Source organism: Eumetopias jubatus, unplaced genomic scaffold (genome assembly GCF_037043125.1).
Source record: "Eumetopias jubatus isolate StellerSeaLion01/CBP00866 unplaced genomic scaffold, mEumJub1_p1.0 scaffold_4, whole genome shotgun sequence".
Lineage (NCBI taxonomy): Eukaryota > Metazoa > Chordata > Mammalia > Carnivora > Otariidae > Eumetopias > Eumetopias jubatus.
The window spans coordinates 144,800,840-144,819,429 of NW_028274810.1; the positions used below are offsets into that span (position 1 = coordinate 144,800,840).

The 18,590-nt window shown below is 36.9% G+C and overlaps 1 protein-coding gene across 6 annotated transcripts in view; it reads right to left on the reverse strand.

Annotated features, from left to right (window-relative positions):
* The window catches only part of VPS13B (vacuolar protein sorting 13 homolog B), a 750,734-nt gene that overhangs the window by 267,111 nt on the left and 465,033 nt on the right, over nucleotides 1-18,590 (reverse strand). For all 6 annotated transcript variants that reach the window (XM_028108562.1, XM_028108579.1, XM_028108553.1 and 3 more), the window contains one exon: nucleotides 9,951-10,154. In XM_028108562.1, the coding sequence (XP_027964363.1) occupies nucleotides 9,951-10,154 (204 nt within the window). The remainder of the gene's footprint in view (nucleotides 1-9,950; nucleotides 10,155-18,590) is intronic.

Sequence of the window (18,590 nt, forward strand, 5' to 3'; positions counted from 1 at the left end):
AGCGCTCACCATAGCACATACCCTCCCAATGTCTATCACCCAGCCACCCCATCCCTCCCACCCCCCACCACTCCAGCAACCCTCAGTTTGTTTCCTGAGATTAAGAATTCCTCATATCAGTGAGATCATATGATATACAATGGAATATTATGCAGCCATCAAAAAACACGAAATCTTGCCATTTGCTACGAGGTGGATGGAACTAGAGGGTATTATGCTAAATGAAATAAACTTATAATTTTATTAACTGTACTTATTTGTAGAGATTTCCTCTTATTTTTAGATAGAGGATTCTTATTTATTTTTAAAGTTTATTTATTTAAGCAATGTCTACACCCAACGTGGGGCTCAAACTCACATCCCCAAGATTAAGAGTCACACACTCTTTCCAACTAAGCCAGCCAGCTGCCTAGATAGAAGGTTCTTGAGAGTAATATGAATTCTTTATAATTTAAAAATAAAATATATAATTAAGAGTTTAAATCTATTTTGGTGTTTTGAGTTTCTTCCCAAGAGGAACACTATCCAGTGATCTAATGCAATTAAAATAAAATCCAAACTCCCTTTGACCTACAAAGCCATTCATAATTTATTCCCTTCCCTACCCTAAACTTTACTTATTCTTCTTTTCCTCTCGGCCTGGCATGATCCTTAAGTGTGCAAAACTGATTTCTACTCAAAGGTCCCTGCTCTGCCAGAACACTCTTGACACAAGCACTCCAGGAGTATTTGCATGGGTAACTCATTCTTGTCATTAGGTATTAGACTAGGCCTAATGTAAAGAAATTTCCCAGGGATGCTTATCCCATTATACTGCCATATTACTCGCACAGCATTTATCACTGTGTGAAATTTTGAGAACATGGACTGAGTTTCCACTATTATGCCAGGCCCCTCTGCTAGGTGCTGGAAATATAATGGTAAAGATGGATGTGTGCAGCTCAGTTTAGCAGAAAAAATAACTAAAAATAATCATAAGGTAGGATAAGTAAAATGATAAGGAAAAAACATGCATGTGTGGAAACCTCCAGTAGGGGACCTAATTAACTTATAAAGATATATAAAGTATCTGTGAATAATGCTACAAGAACTACAACCTGAAATGAGGATAATTTAAAGGTACATTTGAATAAAATGCTAGTAAAATTTATTTTGGCAAAATTAAATAATGTTGAGATAGTCTTATTCTCTAAACAAAACAAAGCAAGAAGAAATAAACAAAAATTATCCCACCCAAACAAACTAACACACCAAAACTACGGCTAATATATTTGTGATGGAGTTCACAAGTATTACATTCATTTCAGTCTCTAAAAGAAGGTCTTATGGGTATAGCTGTATTGAAATATCAACTTAATTCAATTTTACAGAGATGTTCAATTGTTAACAGTTCTGGTTATAGTTTCCAGTTGTTTATATCTATAGTCTGGAACTCTTGCATCTAACTCTACGCGATAGCTCTTTTTTCAAGGAAAAATGTCAAAATAAAACTTCATGGAGGAGGGAGAAGTCAGGGGACTGCTTTGTTTCTCAAACTGAGTATATCAATGGGAATTTACCAAGGGAAAAACGGACAGGGGATTTATGTTATTTTATTTCATTTTTAAAGCTTTAATAACATGTATCAATGTACCAAGTGCAGTGCTCACAGAATAATACTGCATAATATATAAAAGTTATATGTTGTACATATACTTTTAAATAAATGTTGACATATATTTGTTTGGATCCTTCTCTTAAAATGTTGAAGGAGGGAAACCTGGCTATTCAGGGCTTTGGACCAAGCAGGGCATTATTCTCTATATTTACATATATATGTATGTATTTATATATATATGCATATATATAAAACAATTATGATGTTAGGGGCTGTAAGAAATACAAATTAATTGACATTATAGGGGGTTTTAAAATTTTATGATATACTATTGTGATGACTATATTAAATTTAAATATTTTCTGATTTTTTGAGTCCCTACTGTCTGTCAGTAACTATGCTAGGAAACAAAGAAGACGACTGGCCAAGACAGATCTGTCCTTTTATCTCTATGCCAGCACCCCCTCAGCTTGCCAAGGACGCCCTTAGCTGATATGTAAGGAAGAAAAACCATGGCCTTCTCCCCTCCACACACGTCCAAGCACTAATCACCATGCGAAAGGGCACCAGGGACTAGGTGTGTAACCTGCATATGGCAGACATCAGTACAGGTTATTTTAGTTCTCAGTACTTCATTTCCTCAGGTTATAAAATAAGCCCAGACACAGTAAAAATGGTTGCTAAGAGAAAAAGAAACAAAAGTGACTAACAATGAACTTTAGCCTAAGTATAAGGGGTCAGAACGCCAAGTATAAGAAAAGTAGTTGAATGAGAGGAAGCAAATCAGGATTCTATACTTTACTTTTAAGTGACATTGCACAAGGCAAGGAACCTCCTCAAACTTAGTTTCTTATGGTGGTTTTGTTCTGTAACAACTTGCAGGGTTTAGAGAGAAAATTGTATGAGATTTGGAGGCATGAGGGAACTAAATACTGGCCAATATTCTCTCAAGGCATGCTTTGTAAAACAGGGAAATTCCGACTCATTGGTGCCAGCAGGTTCCAACTTGTCTTTCCTCTTCTCGGGTTTTGCGACCAGCTCTTTTTCCTGACCACTGGCCCTGCTGACTATGCAGGCTCACCCCCTCCACAGAGGCACCAGCCTCCCATGGACTTCTCTCCCAGCCTCCAGTGGTCCTTCCAGTGGCTGAACATGCCTGTGACATGTCTCTGATCCATAGGCCCCTTTAGATCCTTACTTCACAGCTTCTTCCACAATTGAGCAAGGCCTTATTCCTAAAATAAATCCCTTATGCTCTAATACTTACAGTGGTTCTGCTGCCCTGACTGAATCCTAATGTATTCTCTCAACGGAAAAATTGAGGTTTTAGAAGGAAAAGATCTACAAATTTTAAAACGTGATCATTTTTATGCTTAACCTCCCTACTCCCTTCTCCCCCAACATACACACAGAAACACATTTTGATTAAAGACAAAAGCTGAGTAATGCACGCAGGAGGAATGAATGAAAACTATCATAAAGGCTGTTAATTAAAATTGGTCAAGGGGAGGGAGCAAATTATTCTTCACCAAATAGCTTTTTGTATCTTTTGAATTTTACCTGTAATGCCTATTGAAAAACAAAAATATAATCATATTAAGGTTCTGCTTATATTTCTATCAAGATTAATCGGCACTACTAGACTACATCAGATCTAAAATCTCCTGTCTTCATTTGAATCAGTATCTCTCAGAAACATTAAGTCACTTGATCTACTAGTTCTACTTAATCACTTAATCATTCAATCTTTCCTTAATTCACTCAACTCTTTACTAAGTACTTGTTATGTGCCAAGCATAATATCATGTACTGGGGATTCAGAAGTGGGTAGAACATGCCACATTTTCATACTCCTAGCCTTTGAATCTACTGCTTTCTTAGTTCAAAGTGCCCCCTCGCCTCTCCTGCCACTCAGATTCCGTGGAAACAAATTCAGAAGTTATATACTCTGTGAGATCTGAGGTAACCATTCATTTCTTTCTTTAAATTTTCTCCTTTGTACCTATGTCAATTTTAGATTTATTGTGTTATGTGTCTGTCATATCTGTTAGCCTGAGATGTCCTATGTACATGGAACATGTTTATCCTGATTTTGATGTGGCTCTTCCATAATCCTAAACATCCTATATTTATGTCTACCATAGTACTTTATTCCCTGGACTCTAAAAGTGTGTAATTAACTACTAATTTTTTAATTGGACACTGAGCTCTGTAAGGGACAGGAACATACGAGAAATTATTTCATTTTGTTTCTCTAGTGTAAAAAAGACATTCTATGGCATATAATTGATGTTCAAAAGTCTTAAATTGTGACAAGCATGCCAAAGCCATTCCAGGGGGGAATGAAGAGTCTGGGTGCTGAGACAAATGGTGCTGGGACAATTGTATATTCACATGCAAAAGAAGGAAGTTGGACTTTTACCTCATACCATATACAAAAATAAACAAAAACTCCTCAAAATGGAGCAACAATCTAGCTATAAGAGCTAAACCCATAAAACTCAGAATAAAGCATAAACACAAGTCACCAAAAAGAAAATACCTAGGAATAAACGTAACCAAGGAGGTTAAAGATCTGTACTCTGAAAACTATTGAACACCGATTAAAGAAACTGAAGATGATACAAATGAAAAGATAGTCCAGGCTCATGGACTGGAAATATTATTAAAATGTCTATACTACCCAAAGCAATCTACAGATTCAAGGCAATCCCTATCAAAGAACCAACAGCATTTTTCACAGAACTAGAACAAATAATAATAAAATTTGTATGGAACCACAAAAGACCCTCAGTAATCAAAGCAATCTTGAGAAAAATGAACAAGGCTGGAGGGATCACAATTCCAGATTTCAAGATATACTACAAAGCTGTAGTAATCAAAACAGTATGATGCCAGCACAAAACAGAGACATAGATCAATGAAGCAGAATAGAGAACCCAGAAATAAACCGATGCTTATATGGTCAATTAATCTATGAAAAAGGAGGCAAGAATATACAATGGTGTAAAAGGTAGTCTCTTCAATAAATGGTGCAGGGAAAACTGAAAAACAAAAGATTGACACTGGACTATCTTCCTATATCATACACAAAGATAAACTCAAAATGGATTAAAGACCTAAATGTGAGACCGAAAACCATAAAATCCTAGAAGAGAATACAGGCAATAGTATCTCCGATATTGGCCATAGAAGCATTTTTCTAGATATGTCTCCTTAGGCAGGGGAAATAAAAGCAAAACTAAACTACTGGGACTGCAGAGGCAGCTGGGTGGCTCAGTCAGTTAAGCGTGTGACTCCTGATTTTGGCTCAGGTCAAGATCTCAGGGTTGTGAGATGGAGCCCTAGACTGGGCTCTATGCTCAGCATGGAGTCTGCTTGAGATTCTCTCTCTCTCTCTGCCTCTCCCCTCAACTTGCCCATGTGCATGCACAGTCTCTCTCTCTCTCAAATAAATAATTAAATAAAAATTTTAAAAACAACAAAAAACTATTAGGACTACATAAACATAAAAAGATTTTGCACAGTGAAGGAAACCACCAACAAAACAAAAAGGCAACCTATTGAATGGGAGAAGATATGTTCAAATGATATATCTAATAAGGAATTAATATCCAAAATATATAAAGAACTTATTACACAAGTCAACACCAAAAAAAACCCCAAAACCCAAAAACCAAAACCCCAAAAATCCAATTAAAAAATGGGCAGAGGACCTGAAGACACTTTTCCAAAGAATACATACAGATAGCCAACAGACTCATGAAAAGATGCTCAACATCAGGGAAATGCAAATCAAAACTACAATGAGATATCACCTCACACCTGTCAGAATGGTTAAAATAAAAAGCACAAGGAATACAAGTATTGGTAAGGATGTTGAGAAAAAGGAACCCTTGTACACTGTTGGTGGGAATGTAAATTGGTACAGCCACTGTAGAAAACAGTATGGAGGTGCCTCAAAAAATTAGAAATAGGAATACCATATGATCCAATTCAATTCCACTAATGGAACTGAAAATGAAAAGAAAATGAAACACTAATTTGAAAAGATATATGAACCTCTATATTTACCGCAGCATTATTTACAATAGGCAAGATTGGATACAACCTAAATGTTTACTGATAGGTAAGTGAACAAGATGTGCTATGTGCCTATCACACACACACACACACACACACACACACACACACACACACACACAGGAATATTATGCAGCCATAAAAAGGATGAAATCTTGCCATTTGTGACAACATGGATGAACCTAGAGGGTATTATGCTAAGTGAAATAAATCAGACTAAGAAAGACAGATATCATATGACTTCACACACTTGTGGAATCTACAAAACAAAACAAACAAACACACAAAAAGCAGAATCAGGCCTATAAATACAGAGAACAAACTGATGGTTGCCAGGGGAAAGGGGGTGATGTGGATAGACAAAATGGGTGAAGGGGAGTGGGAGGTACAGATACATTTCATTCAGTTATAAGTCATGGGAATAAAAGGCACGGCACAGGTAATGTAGACAATGGTATTGTACTAGTATTGTATGGTGACAGATAGTAGCTACATTTGTGGTGAGCACTGCATAACATACAGAAAAGCGGAATCACTATGTTGCACATCTGAAGCTAGTATTACATTGTGTGTCAACTACAGGAAATGAAAAAAAAATTAAAAACACAGGCATAAATCTTCACGACGTTGGATCTAGCAATGGATTCTCAGATTATAAAAACTTATGCAAAGATTATTATCAAGAAATGAAAAGATCATTTATAAATTATGTATCAGATAAGGGTATAGCGTTTAGAATAAAGAACTCCTACAAATCATCAACAACAAAAAATTCAATTTAAAAATGGGCAGGGCGCCTGGGTGGCTCAGTTGGTTAGGCGACTGCCTTCGGCTCAGGTCATGATCCTGGAGTTCCAGGATCGAGTCCCGCATCGGGCTCCCTGCTCGGCAGGGAGTCTGCTTCTCCCTCTGACCCTCTCCCCTCTCATGCTCTCTCTCTATCTTACTCTCTCTCTCAAATAAATAAATAAAATCTTTAGAAAAAATATTCCTTTAAAAAAAAATGGGCAAAAGGCTTGAGTAAACACTTAAGATATAAAAATGGCCAAAAAGCACATGAAGGGCTCAACATCATTAATCATTATGGAAATGCAAATCAAAACCATACCCAATACGATGGTTACAGTTTTAAAAAAAAAGGAAAATAAGTGTTGGTGAGAATGTGGTGAGATTGGAACCCTTGAGCATTGCTGGTGGGAATGTAAAACGGTTCAGCCGCTGTGGAAAATAGTTTGGCAGCTCCCCAAAAGTTAAATATAGAATTACCATATGACCATGAAATTCTACTCTTAGATATATATCCCTAATACCTGAAAACAGGTACTGAAACAGGTACTTGTACACAAATGTCCACAGTAATATTATTCATAGTAGCTAAAAAGTAGAAACAGCCCAAATATCCATCAAAAGATGAATGCATAAACTGTGGTATTTACATACAGTGGAATATTATCCAACAGTAACTAAGCATGAGGTATTGACACATGCTACAATGTGGAAAAACCTCCAAAACATTGTGTTAAGTGAATGAGCCAGACACTAAAGGTCACATATTGTATGATTCCTTTTATATGATCTAGAATAGATAAATCCACAGAAACAGAAAGCAGATTGGCATTTGCCAGGGCCACGGGGAGGGAGAAGGATGTAGAAGAAAGTGCTTGCTGGGTAAGGAATTTTACTTTAGGGTGTAGAAAATGTTTCAGAATGAGACAGAGGTGGTGGTTATAGATAGGGGTGGTGGTTATACAATATTGTGAATCTACAAAATACCAATGAATTGTTTTTTTTTTTCTTTAAATGGTTAATTTTGTGTAATGTGAATTTCATCTCAGTTATTAAAACACACAGAAACACAAATGGTTTAAAGATTTTTTTATTTTCATTTTTATTTTTTTAAGATTTTATTTATTTATTTGACAGAGAGGGAGAGACAGGAGAGAGGGAACACAAGCAGGGGGAGCGGGAGAGGGAGAAGCAGGCTTCCCGCTGAGCAGAGAGCCCGACGTGGGGCCCGATCCCAGGACCCCGGGACCATGACCCGAGCCGAAGGCAGACGCTCAATGACTGAGCCACCCAGGTGCCCCCAAACTGTTTATTTGAATGAATTAAAGGAATAAATACGAGAGATACAGCTGAGTTAAGGCTAGATGCTCATAAAGTTTCCTAGGAAAATAAGGCCCATTTTCTTTGTTGATAGAATTTGTGTTTTTTAAGATGACCTATAAGGGCGCCTGGGTGGCTCAGTCAGTTAGCGTCTGCCTTCGGCTCAGGTCATGATCCCAGGGTCCTGGGATGGAGCCCCACAGTGGTCTCTCTGCTCAGTGAGGAATCTGCTTCTGCCTCTCCCTCTCCTTCTGTGCATGTGCACGCTCTCTCTCTCTCTCTCACATAAATAAAATCTTAAAAAAAAAAAAAAAGATGACCTATAAATTATTTAAGCTGGAACTTTCTGAACCTGAAAACTGAATGAAGTGGAGGAAAGATGGAACCTGACCCTGACTCCTACCATGTGATGTTTACAGATCAGGACTGGTGTAGTGCATGTAAGGTGTGCACCATATCCTCCATGTAGGACCAGCTGCTGGAAGTATTGCCTGCATCCCTCTCCTGAAATGTACCTTGGTCAGCAGTGGGAAATTTTTCACCCAAATTTACACTCCTATTCAGGAGCACATTCAATCACTTATCAATGAAAGGCTGTAACAATACATTTTTTTTTTTTTTTTTAAATTTGAGAGAGAGAGAGCGCAAGTGGAGGGGTAGAACCTCCAGGAGACTCCCCGCTGAGCACGGAGCCAGACGCAGGACTCGATCCCACCACCTCAAGGTCAGAATCTGAGCTGAAAACAAGAGTTGGACGCTTAATTGACTGAGCCACCCCAGCACCCCTGTACAATACATTTCACGGTATAAAAGTGCTTTGTGCTAGGGATAAATCAATGGACTGGATGGTGAAGATGGGTTCTCTGAACCAAGACAAAGTATATAGATAATGTTAAGAGCACAAACAAAGGGTATTAACCTGCTCTCATGGAGGCTCAGGGGAAGACTTCCTGGAAAACGTGAGGCTTCCTGAAGCTTGATGAATGATGGGAGTTAGGCAAGTGAAGGGGGGGGGGATGGTTTAAGAGAGTTCCAGGCAGAGATCACATATCAAGGCCTAATAGCAAGTGACAAACCTCATTTTCAGGAAGCTGAAAGAAGCTCGTTATGAACAGAGCCACCAGGAAATTAGAAAAGAATGTGGGTACCTGAAGAAGAAGCTTATACAGAGTACAGACTACTATTTGGCATTTGGTTTTAGGCACATTATTTATCTTGGTTAGGCCTCAGTTTCCTCATGTAGAATTAGCTCATAGCATTACTGCAAAAATTAATTTAAATAAGTTAGGTAACGTGATAAATATTATATAATCTATTATTAAAGTTGTTGCTATTATTAATGCCAAGACATAGATAAATATAGTTTTGGTGGTAAAATGGCAGAACCCCAAAGCAATGAGCATTGCAAAAGGCATAACGAAAGTCTACATACACATAATGTTTTAAAGAAATTCAATCAAATAAACCACCATGGTGTGTTATAAGCAACAGATGTTAGTAAATCTGACAAGCAAAAATTTTTTAAAAAAAGGAAGAAAAATGAAAAAATAAACTTTTTAAAATCATAAAAACCTCTAGGTTTACAATATACAAAAGTATTTTTAATGCCTAGTAGCTTCGTTCTAGCAAACAATTCCACCTAACTCTGAGGAGAAACCACGAGCAGCCTGGGTGAGATGGCAGTGGCTCTCTACAAATCTTATTGATCATATTCAGGATTAACTCCTTTAAAAGTGTTCTGTGAACATAGGTGCTCTAAGTTAAAGTGGACAAAAAAATAAAGGCAACCCAGAGGTTTTGTTACTCTTCTCCTCTTATCATCATAAACAGAGAGACTTAAAAAAAAAATAATCTGACCTTGAATACAATGGATTTCAAGGGAAAATGTGAATGTATCCTTAGTCTGAAGTGGAACCTTTCATCAGACAGCAAGCTTTAAAATAATGCTGACACAATCTTAAATTTGTAATCATTACAGTGTAACAGTTGGTAGGGCCAGCAGGTTTCCAAGGTAAATCATTAGTTACAATTATAAAATATATTTTATGTTGGTCACGAAGTGCAGAAGAGGTACCCCGACACTTAGGTTGGGCATGCTGAAGGCTGTATCCCCAACTGCAATGAAATATTAGAAAGTGTAGAACGCTTCTCAACAATTTCCTACCTGCTGGCCATATTCCACTCAAGGGCTGGGTTTTGAGAATTTCTTTCACTCTCTGTTAGCACCCCTCCTGTGCCACTTTCCTTCTCTGGTTTTAGTTGATCCCACTGTGCAGTACCAATATTGATAGACTGCAGGTCTATTTGGTACTGTCTATCTTCAATTTCTGATCCAGGGTCTCGAAGAATTCCCAAGTTCAAAGCTCTCCTGTAAAGGCAATGAAAAAACGTGAACAGATACAATATTCTGTTTATTTTGTTTACTAACATAGTATCATTATCATTACCATTTTTCCCCCTTTGGATTACTGATGGATTCACTGGGTTAAGTCAAATCTCTAAGGCAGGTATTAGGAAATAACCATAAAGGATGACTTGAAAATGTACCCCAAACTTACCATGTACAGTAAACTACCCTACATTGATTTTTTACATTGTTCCCAGCACTGTACTGTTTTTCTAAGTATTTTCACATACATGATTTCAGTCTTTGAGATGCTGTGAAGGCTATTTTTATCTCCATTTTTACTACAGAGAAAATAATTCAGAGAAGTTAAAAGACTTAGGCAAAGGTACTGAGGGAGTTTGTGACAAAACCACAACTTAGACCCAGCCTTTCTGACTCAAAACCCAGTCTTCTTTCCAATGCTAATCAACCACCTTCTTCAGGCCTTTCAGTCTTGTGCGGAAAGAGAACAGAGCTTTGTCAATCTATTGCACTTCCCTACCTTTTGCCCTTGGTTCTTTATATAACCCAGTTGTCACGTAGACTGAACTGTTGAGAAGACTACACTGATGACTGACGGAGATACACAGTGAGGATTACTGGCCCAAACAGAGTTGAAACTTTGATCTTACTGGACCTAGTGCTAAGCAAGTAAATAAAATCATCAGTAGCATAAAGCTAAATTAAAGGAAGTAAATTGTTAAATTTTTCATGAGGGTTTTAGAATGAAAATAGCAGAGCAATATGGTAGGAAGAAAAGAACTGGGTTTAGGGTTCAGAGGCCAGATAAACCTATGTTTGCATGAGTTTGGGAACATTTTAGTTTTGTTGGTTCACAAATGCTTTAAAGTGAGTCATCAAAAGGAAAATAATATTAGGCCCCTATGAAAGTTTCAATGAACACAAAAATTTAAATAATATAGAGACTAAAAATAACTTTACTAGTACAAATGTTAAAAAAAATCTACAACTGCACCTAAAAAATACAATTAATTACAACAACTGAACACTAATGAAATTAATTGGTGGGGGTGGGGTGGGGAGAAGGAAACATGGGTCCTGATCTGAAATCTACAGAAAGAGGGTAAGAGTCCGATTAAGACTATGCCGTGACTAAGTAAGTAGCGTGGGTCAGACCATACCCAGAGGCTGGTCAAATACTGATGGAAGGTGGGTAACTGCTGCAACTCAAGATGGCAGGCGTCTGGGCCAGCTGCTGGGGAATGGAGACAGCATCTACTGGGCCAGGCAAGGTAAGGGTTGAGGCTAATGAATTCAAGCGTAGAGAAGGAGTAGGGAAAGAACTGGAACTGAATAAGCAGGCAGCTCAGGTAGGGCAGTATCAGAGGAAATTATAATAGGGAACAGGGAAACAAACAGGCTTTGGTCTAGAAACCACAGCAGGAGCCAGAGAAAGAAAATGGATGAATTGTCATTCCTAAAGTAAAAGCTCAACCTGTTTTTTTGCCCCCCTTCTCTTTTCTAACTTAGAAGAATTGCAATCTAGGAATGGGCATGCAAAGAAAAATAGCCTAAAATTTTACTTGAACCAAATAATTACGTTAGAAATACAGCCCATAAAATGGGACATGAACCTTTTCAATCTGTCCTAATGAAGGCAAAAAAAAAAAAAAAAAAAGAACTCATGAGGGTGATGGGAGGGAGTAACATTTAGAATATTCCCATTTTGGTAGAATGCTCTCCTTTCATTTGAATATTGGTATAATTCTGCTTAAAGGCCCACCTCAGACTTAACTTTCTATGAAGACTTTTCTGACCAACCTTTCCCCAAACTCATCTCTCCCAAATCTGTGCTCCTGGGGTTTTGCTATACTAAAAGCACAATAACATCACAATGACTTGATATACCAATATACCATACATTTCTTGAAGTCAGGAACTAACTTTCCTATCAAGCTATCAGTAAATGCTGTTTCAATTCACTGATTTGAACAGACACAAATTTTAACAAATCTCGAGTGGAGAACCTATATGTCCACAGCAGTAAGAAAACAGTTTTTAAACATCAAACTTTTGATTCAGATGCACAGAAATTCAGACATACAGCAAATATCTTGGGCAGTTAGTGCTCTAGCCTATTCCTTAGATTATTAATCCCCATATAAAAGTTACATTTCCTTATTTTAAACTAGCCAATGTTTTCTACATTTTAAATAAATTCCTTGGGCGCCTGGGTGGCTCAGTTGGTCGAGCGACTGCCTTTGGCTCAGGTCATGGTCCTGGAGTCCTGGGATTGAGTGCCGCATCGGGCTCCCTGCTTGGCGGGGAGTCTGCTTCTCCCTCTGACCCTCTTCCCTCTCGTGCTCTCTATCTCTCATTCTCTCTCTAATTAAAAAAAAAAGAAAAATCTTAAAAAAAACCATATTTTTAAGGTGAACTAAAATACTTTAAGAATGCTTAAAGAAAAAGTATGTTATGAAATACAGTCAGTGCCATAATAAAAGACAAAGTAACAGCCCAGCATTAACATTAGTCTATTTCCCTTGGCACATGGATGCTCTATAATCACAAGATTACAACCACAAAACACTGAATTTCATCAGAGTTTTTCATGTAGGCTTGAAATATCCCATATTTTTTTTTCTTGGTCTTAAATTGAGCTCTATTTCTCCTGTCTACCCCTGGAGAACATGACTTCCCACAGGTTCTTTTCCCGTATGCAAATGGTTTGTATCATGAGCAACAGCCAGATACTTCTAAGCATGCTAATTTTAAAATTCCAAACTTTTGGGGTGCCTGAGTGGCTCAACTGGTTAAGCGTCTGCCTCAGCTCAGGTCATGATCCCGGGGTCCCATATCGGGCTCCCTGCTCAGCGGGGAGCCTGCTTCTGCCTCTCCCTCTGCTGCTCCCCCTGCTTGTGTTCCCCCTCTCTGTTAAATTAATAAAATCTTTTAAAAAATAAAATAAAATTCCAAACTTTTTAAGAATCAGGGTTAGAGATTTTATATTCTCTCCTTTTGTTTGAAACTAAATATCTGTCATTTTAACCTGATTTGAAAGTTCAGGGAAATTTATAGTATTTGGGTATATAAGTCCAACTTAAAAGCTAACTGCAAAACCATTTAAATTTGAGTTGTAGAAAATAGGGTAAATGAAAGATTCACGTGAACTTTACCCTCAGACTTCCCAATGATCATGAGCATGAAGAAATTATTTAACTTCTCTAGTTATCGAAATAACTAAAGCACAGAGATAAATAAAATATATGACTAGAAGTTAAACTATTCATAAAGAGGTCCATTATAAATTGTGACCATTTCTGAATAAATAGAATCTTAAATGGTTCTGAAAGAATAACATATCTTATCACCAACTAATCATAGACGGATAGGCACTAAGAATAAAACAAAGTCCACTTTTCTAATTATGAAAAACCATAATGAAAAGTATAAAGATAAAAGTTTAGTATTTCCAGGGTCACCTGTTTCCAAAATACGGCATATCAGAAACCCTGAATGAATCTTCTGACTGAAACAACTAGAATGCTTGACAAAAATTTAAAGTATCTTTTTAAACACATCTTAGAGCTGGCACCAGAGAATGGAAGTGTCAAAGTACACCCCTGCCAACCTCCCCAAAGTGAAACCAGGAAAACTAATAAATAAGCACCTGCCAAAGCCAGCTTATGCTCTTAGGGTTTCTGGTGAATCCTGCAGACACGGATTTTCTGCTCTGATGACTGCACGAGATAAAGCTCAAGGCCCAACCAAGATGACAAATCAACTTCATTGTAGACTCTATATATAAAGCTGGGGTCACAGAGGGCTACATAAGCGATGAAAGTGTGAATTAAAAACAGTCCTCCTAGAGAACCTCTCGTGATAGAACAGTTCTGGATCTTGATTGCAATGGTGGTTACAAGAATCTGCATATGTGATAAAACTGCACAGAACTATACACACATAAACACAAAGGGGTACAGGGAGAACTGCTGAATCTGAATACAGCTGTGGATTGTACTGATGTCAATTTCCTGGTTTCGATACTGTGCTATAGTTATGCGGGAAGTTACGCAAGACTTGAACTGACAAAACTCCTAGAAGAAAATATAGGGTGTAAGCTCTTTGGCATCAGTCTTGGCAATGATTTCCTGGATTTGACCCCCAATCAAAAGGCAACAAAAGCAAAAATAAATAAGTGGGAGTATATCAAACCAAAAAGCTTCTGCTCAGCAAAGAAAATTATCAACAAGATGAAAAGACAACCTGTGGGACAGGAGATAATTTTGCAAACCATGTGTCTGGTAAGGAGTTATATCCCAAATATACAAGGAACTCACACAGCTAAATAGCAAAACCATAAATAACCAATTTAAAGAGGGGCAAAGGATCTGAAATAAACATCCTTCCAAAGACATACAAATGGCCAACAGGCAGATGAAAAAGCGCTCAGTTTAGGGCAGTGAAAATACTCTGTATGTTAATTATGGATACGTATCATATGTTATTCATCTGTCCAAATCTACAGAATGTATAACACCAAGAGTGTAAACCGCGGACTCTGGGTGATTATGATGCATCGGTGTGGTTCCATCAATTCTAACTATGTACAACTCTGGTGGGTGGGGGATGTTAGTAAGGCTCAGAAATACTGAGCTAAACAAAAAGGGAGAATAAACTAAAAGAAATAGAGGGAAGGAAATAAGAACAGAAATCAATGAAATAAAAAAGACAGGGAAGGATCAACAAAGCCTAAAACAGAATAAACCTCTAAAGACAGAAGACCTAAGAGACTAAATTTGCAATTAAAAAAACCGACAACTATAATGCCGTGGAGGTTAAACAGATAAGAGGATATTAGAAAGATTTCTAGGAACAGAGATCTCGCCACTTACTGAGGAAAACAAATCTCTCCTCTAACTTATCACTGTCCCTAAACATAGTTCTTATCCTTTTCATCATGGGATTAATATAAAGGTTGCCCTCTCAATTTCTCCCACCAGATACAATGCTACTTCTCCTTTTGTAATTCTTTTTCTATGTAAAAATGACTACTTTAAAACTATATCCTGACAGTTAAAACTACTGGTAATGTAATAACTAGTGAAAAGCAACCAAGTGCTTCCTTATTCCATACCTTACTCAAGACTGTCAAAACTCTATCTTCCTATCTCAATGGCCAATAAGCAAATTTGCATTCATTCATTCAAAGAATATTTAATGAGCACTGCATGCTAGACCCTATGACAGACCTTAGGAATACTGGGTCCCTCTGTGGTCCCTGGCCTAATACAGTTTCTAGTCTAGTTGGGGCTTTACAGGCAATTGCAAAAACACTTAATGCTATAACAGGTTAGGTATAGAATACAATTGGAAGCACACAAATGGGACCCCTGACCCAGACCTAGGGGGCCCAGAAAAAAGGAAGCAACATTTAAAGGAGTTCAGAAAAGCCCAATCTCATTTCATATAATACAAAAATTAAAAAAAAAATATTTCAGGCAGAGGAAACAATAGGTTCAAAGGTCCAGAGGTGTGAGAAAGCAGCATACCCAGAAACTTTGAAAATATTCTGAAAGGTTGGTGTGGCGAGAAGTATGGAAGGAAGTAAAGCCACAGGCTAGTGAAGCTTCAAGTCATAGGCCCTTCCATCACAAAGTGTCTGAGAACCGCACCAGGCCCAGCCTTTGGGGGTGGAGAGGTACAGCCCACAGGTCAGGCTTGCCTAGCAAATTGGCATTCCCTCCTCTGCCATAGAGGTTACAGAAATTATGTGGCAGCACAGTAGTTAAGACCTAGAGAAAGACCTGAGTTTCTGTCTTAATTATAAGAACCAGCTGAGATAAGGAGCCTAGCATAGAACTTGCCACATCATAAAAACCTCAGTAACTGTTAGAAAAAAAATTATCCTACTTTGATTCTCTCTCCAGCCTCTGTATAAAATATTAAATAGCAATGAAATGATTAGAAAGTGAGAGGAAGACTCCCTGGATAAAGCACACATTCGGATTCTGAAAAAGCAAAAGCCTAAGCAAACAGCACCATTGACCCTCCATTGAATTAATCAAACTGAGTGAATTCTACCCATGTTTTCTAATTTGATCTGTTTCATCAATCTAAAAACATTTTAATAGCATTCTGGGTTAGTTTGTAATAAATCCCCGACTTTCTAAGACAGGAAACAGTTTGTCCTGGACAATTTAGACCAATTAAAAATATAGTTGCATCTTTAAAAAACACATTTTCTTCAACAATTTTTTAGCCTCCTGAGATATCAAACCCAGGAAACAATGTATTCCTGTACATTTTCCCAAGTATAAAATTTAACTTACTGTTACAAATAATATAGGTAGGCCATTTGGCTTATTAGTTTAGGTTAATATAAAGATGAAATGTAAGAATTAGCTCTTATTCACAAACTTCACAAGTTTGGTTTGAGTTTTCTCTGATAGAAATGAATACAGGGTAATTTTTTTCAGACTTAGATAATAAAATCTAATTTTTCTTTCTAATTACATGATCCATATGACTTATTTTCAATTCCTTAACATCAGAATACATTCAGTGGTGCATTGATTTACCTCATTTTCCACAAAGTACTTGATGTTTTTCTCAACTTGAAATACTCCCTCATCTTTATTTTTTAAAGCATAAGATGCCCATTTTGTTTCATGCATACTTGAAACCTATTCTGGCCATTATAAAACATTCAAAGTACTTTATTTTTCAATACTAAATTAAAAAAAACATTCAAAATGTTTTCATTCAAATACCATATATTAATTTTTATTAAGCACTCTGAGAGCAAGATGTCTTGTGAAAGATGTATTTAACTAGATCTTCTTTAAAGGTATAAATACATACAGTCACAATATAAAGATAATTTATTTTCAATTTTTCAAATACTGGAAATCATTTTACAACTTTTAAAATGTGATATTCCCTAAGTAAGTGACTTTTAAGTTAAAAATAGTCTGTTAGGAGTAAAAACAATTTGACTTCAAAACCGAAAGCAAAAATACATTTTAATCAAGAGAGCTTTGATTTAGTGCACTACATTTTCACAGCATAAAAAACAACTGCAAAATTATCAGAGCAAAGAATTCTAATAAAATGGTACTTTACTAGAGAACTCATCAGAGGAAAAGAACTTTGTGGCTTTAGTGAGGATCAGGATGCCTAATATTAATAACGTCTACCTTACAAAATAAAATGAACCTAAGTGTCCATCAACGGATGAATGGATAAAGATGTGATATACACATACATGCAATGGAATATTATTCAGCCATAAAGAGACACACACACGCACACGCACAGAAATCATTTGCAACAGCATGGATGGACCTTAAAGACATTATGCTAAGTCAGAGAAAAACAAATACTGTTATGATCTCATCTATATGTGCAATCGAAAACAAAACAGAGAGATCAGAGAAAGAAATCAGACTTATGGTTATCAGGGGCCAGGGGCAGGGAAGGGGGAATTGGAGAAACATGGTCAAAAGGTACAAACTTCCAGTTCTAACACGTATCAGTGCTAGGGATGTAATGTACATGATAACTACAGCTAACACTACTGTAGGACTCTTGTAAGAGAGTAAATCTTAAGAGTTCTCATCACAAGGGGAATTTTTTTCTTTATTTTTTTTAAGATTTTATTTATTTATTTATTTATTTATTTATTTGAGAGAGAGAGAGAGAGAGAGACAGCAAGAGAGGAAACAGAAGCAGCGGGAGTGGGAGAGGGAGAAGCAGGCTTCCCGTGGACCAGGGAGCCCGATGCGGGGCTCGATCCCAGGACCCTGGGATCATGACCTGAGCCGAAGGCAGACGCTTAACGACTGAGCCACCCAAGTGCCCCTTTTCCTTTATTCATCTTTTCTTTTTATTGTATCTATATGAAAAGATGAGTATTAGCCGAATCTATGGTCTCAATCATTTCACAATATATGTAAATCAAACCATCATTCTGTACATCTTACGGTGATGTATGTCAATTATTTCTCAATAAAACTGGAAAAAATCAATATATATCAAACTTATAAGATGAATAAGTAGTTTTGGGGATCTAGTGCACAGCATAGTGATGATAGTTAACGGTATATACTAAGAAAATAGATCTTAAGAAATCTCATAAGAAAGATAACTAAAATGATGGATGTGTGAATTAGCTTGATTGTGGTAATAATTTCAAAATACATATCAAATGATCACTTTGTATACCTTAAACATACACAATTTTTATTTCTCAATTTATCTCAATAAAGCTGGAAGAAAATACATGAAAATATCTTAAGAAAGCTTATATTGTTTCACTTCCTAATTTTTTCCTAGAAATATTTGATATCATAAATAGAATAAGATTTTCTTGTCTTAAATCCACATACCTCTAAAAGCTCTATGAACTTTGCTCTTTCTCCTTATTACAGTCTTTAAGACCTTTTAGCAATTCAA